This window comes from Stomoxys calcitrans, chromosome 1 (genome assembly GCF_963082655.1).
Source record: "Stomoxys calcitrans chromosome 1, idStoCalc2.1, whole genome shotgun sequence".
In the NCBI taxonomy this organism is placed as follows: Eukaryota; Metazoa; Arthropoda; class Insecta; order Diptera; family Muscidae; genus Stomoxys; species Stomoxys calcitrans.
The window spans coordinates 14,036,336-14,038,857 of NC_081552.1; the positions used below are offsets into that span (position 1 = coordinate 14,036,336).

The 2,522-nt window shown below is 36.2% G+C and overlaps 1 protein-coding gene across 1 annotated transcript; it reads right to left on the reverse strand.

Moving 5' to 3' along the window:
- Positions 1-1,661, reverse strand: LOC106092774 (large ribosomal subunit protein uL1). The gene is made up of 3 exons (XM_013259699.2): positions 1,573-1,661; positions 1,045-1,200; positions 1-579 (listed from the first exon to the last, which is right to left on the reverse strand). Exons 1-3 carry the CDS (start codon positions 1,575-1,577, stop codon positions 87-89), a joined length of 654 nt encoding a protein of 217 aa, XP_013115153.1. The 5' UTR covers positions 1,578-1,661; the 3' UTR covers positions 1-86.
- Between the last annotated feature and the right edge of the window lie 861 nt (positions 1,662-2,522).

Here is a 2,522-nt window from a genome sequence, read left to right on the forward strand (position 1 = left end):
TTTAAAATTAAAGTCTTGCTTTATTTTTACATTTTTGATGTCTTCAATGTAAAAAAAATCACAATAAAAAATTCTACAACGAAGATTTAGTACAAACGTTGTGGTGGTCCCATGGACGACTTAATGTGCAAAGAGCGAACGTTTTGCCAGTTCTTCTTCAACAAGGAAACCAAGAAGTTAATGGACAAATGGATGTTTTGTACCAACTCATCGGGTTCCATGTTAACATGGCCGACGGCAACCGACAAGCACAATACCTTCTTCATCTGGAACTTGATGGTAGACTTGACTTCTTCGATCTTGCCCATCATGGATTCTTGGTGAGACAAGAGACCAGGGAATTTACCGGCCTTATTTAAACCGGGACCCAAGAGACGGGGAATTTGTTTGATCAAGGATTCAGAAGCCAAGAAAGCATCATAGGACTTGGCCAATTTCTTAACCAACTTCTTGTTCTTGTTCAACTTCTTCAAAGCTTCGGCATCCATGCATTCGACGTTGTTGGCCTTGGCTTCGTCGCAATGTTGTTGATCACCCAAAACGCAGACCTTCATTTTAGGGCGGGGGATGTGCTTCAATCTAAAAGGGAATGGTAAAATATATTAATAAAGCTATAGAGTAAAAGCGGCAGTCATTGCAACCAATTTTCTTGAAAGAAATCAGTAGAAATTTGTCTACATAAAAACCAAAAGGCTCTTATGGTTTTCAGGTAATACATGCATATATATTGACATCATTTTTTAAAAATTCTCCATCTATTACAGATTAAAAATCAAACTTTCAGTTTTGTTTTAATGTAACTTACACTTCACCCTCGGGTCAGCGTAGTTTTGCATGAAAATCTTTAGTATGAGTTAAAAAAAAGCGGGTCGGCTTTCTTAGTTTCTAAAATCTAATCAAGCCTACTCAGTTTGATTTTAAGACCCTGAGTACAGGTCCGCCAAGTGCGAATGCATGCTGTACTGCACTCTTTACTTGACTGCCTGCAAACATATCAAGACGATAAGTCTTGCAGGTATTTGTGTTTATTCATCTTCAACATACTTGACGGTGCCGGAGAAACGCTTATCCTTTTGGGGATCGTAGTTCTTCAAACCGATTTGTAATTCCACAGTCTCCAAGAAACCACGCTTCTTCTTCTTGGAGAAATCCAAAACGCCATTGACGCTCTCGTACAACGTATCACGGGAAACCTTTGAACTGTAATATACAGAAGACACAAGCACATGGTTAATAAATTACCCACCACTTCTTAATCTTAGAAAGCATATAGCACGAGTCTTCAACAATGTTAAATTCTATCTATTGAAATCATAAACCTGAATCATGGGTAAATAATTTGGGATAAAATCTTAAATTTACTCTAGCAATCACTTCCAAACTTAAGGTGGATATTGATAGCTCCATAAAGCTGGTTTGTAATTGCAAATACACACAAATATTAAGAAATGTAAGTGAAATTTGAAAAGACCTTTTGATATGCTAAACAATATTTTGAGCTTATCTCAAGATGTTTGCAATATTTTAAGATTTTTCTTAGAAACTTAGCAATAGAAAAACACGATTACTTACGCCATGACTGCTCTTGTCAAAAGCTATAACAGAAAGAAAAAGCCAAAGTCAAAGTTGTCAACTCATCGAATCGCAGCTGCCATGGTTGCATACAGGGTTCACTAAAAAAGGTAAGCTCCAGGGTTCACTAAAGAAGGTTAACTGACTGGTTTACAAACTTCCTATCACTGAAAGTGAGTGATTTTGAATTCATAAAGGAAAAACGTATGTTGCAGTGAGTTACTCGACTCACTTGAGTTAAAAAAAGTTATTGAACCAGCCAGTAAATCACTTGCCCAGCTGATGAAATTGTCCAATTCCAGATTTTTATCCAAATCCCATTTGAACGTCAAATCTTTCATTTTTAATTTTTTTCACATTTTTATTATAATATACCCCTTGTGTCAAACCTGTCAATTAATAAAGGAAAACATATGCTGAATCACTTGCCCAGCTGATGGAATTGTCCAATTCCAGAGTCGTATCCAAATTCCACTAAAACGTCAAGTGCTTGGTTTTGATTTAAAATTTTTTTTCACATGTTTTTCCTTTTCACATTTTTATTATTTTAATTATAATATGCACGTTTATAATTATAAATATTTTGGTCTTGTGACTGCTACACATGATCATCCAAATAAAAACTAAAATGTCAATTAGGAAGTGTCCAGATATTGGAAAGCCTAGTGGGAATTTGTGCCACCATCGCCACAGGGGTTATCGTTGTTGTTGGGCAAGTGAGACAACCTTCTTAATTCAACGATGGTTTGCTCACTTGACCAGTTGATGGAATTGTCCAATTCCAGAGTTGTTTCCGAATCCCACTAGAATGTCAAATGCTTGGTTTGAATTTTAACTTTTTTCATATTTTGCTTCTTTTTTCACATTTTAATTGTTTTAATTTATAACAGCCTAGTGGCAACGTACGCCACCATCGCCACAGGGTTATATCGTTGATTCCGTTGTTGTTG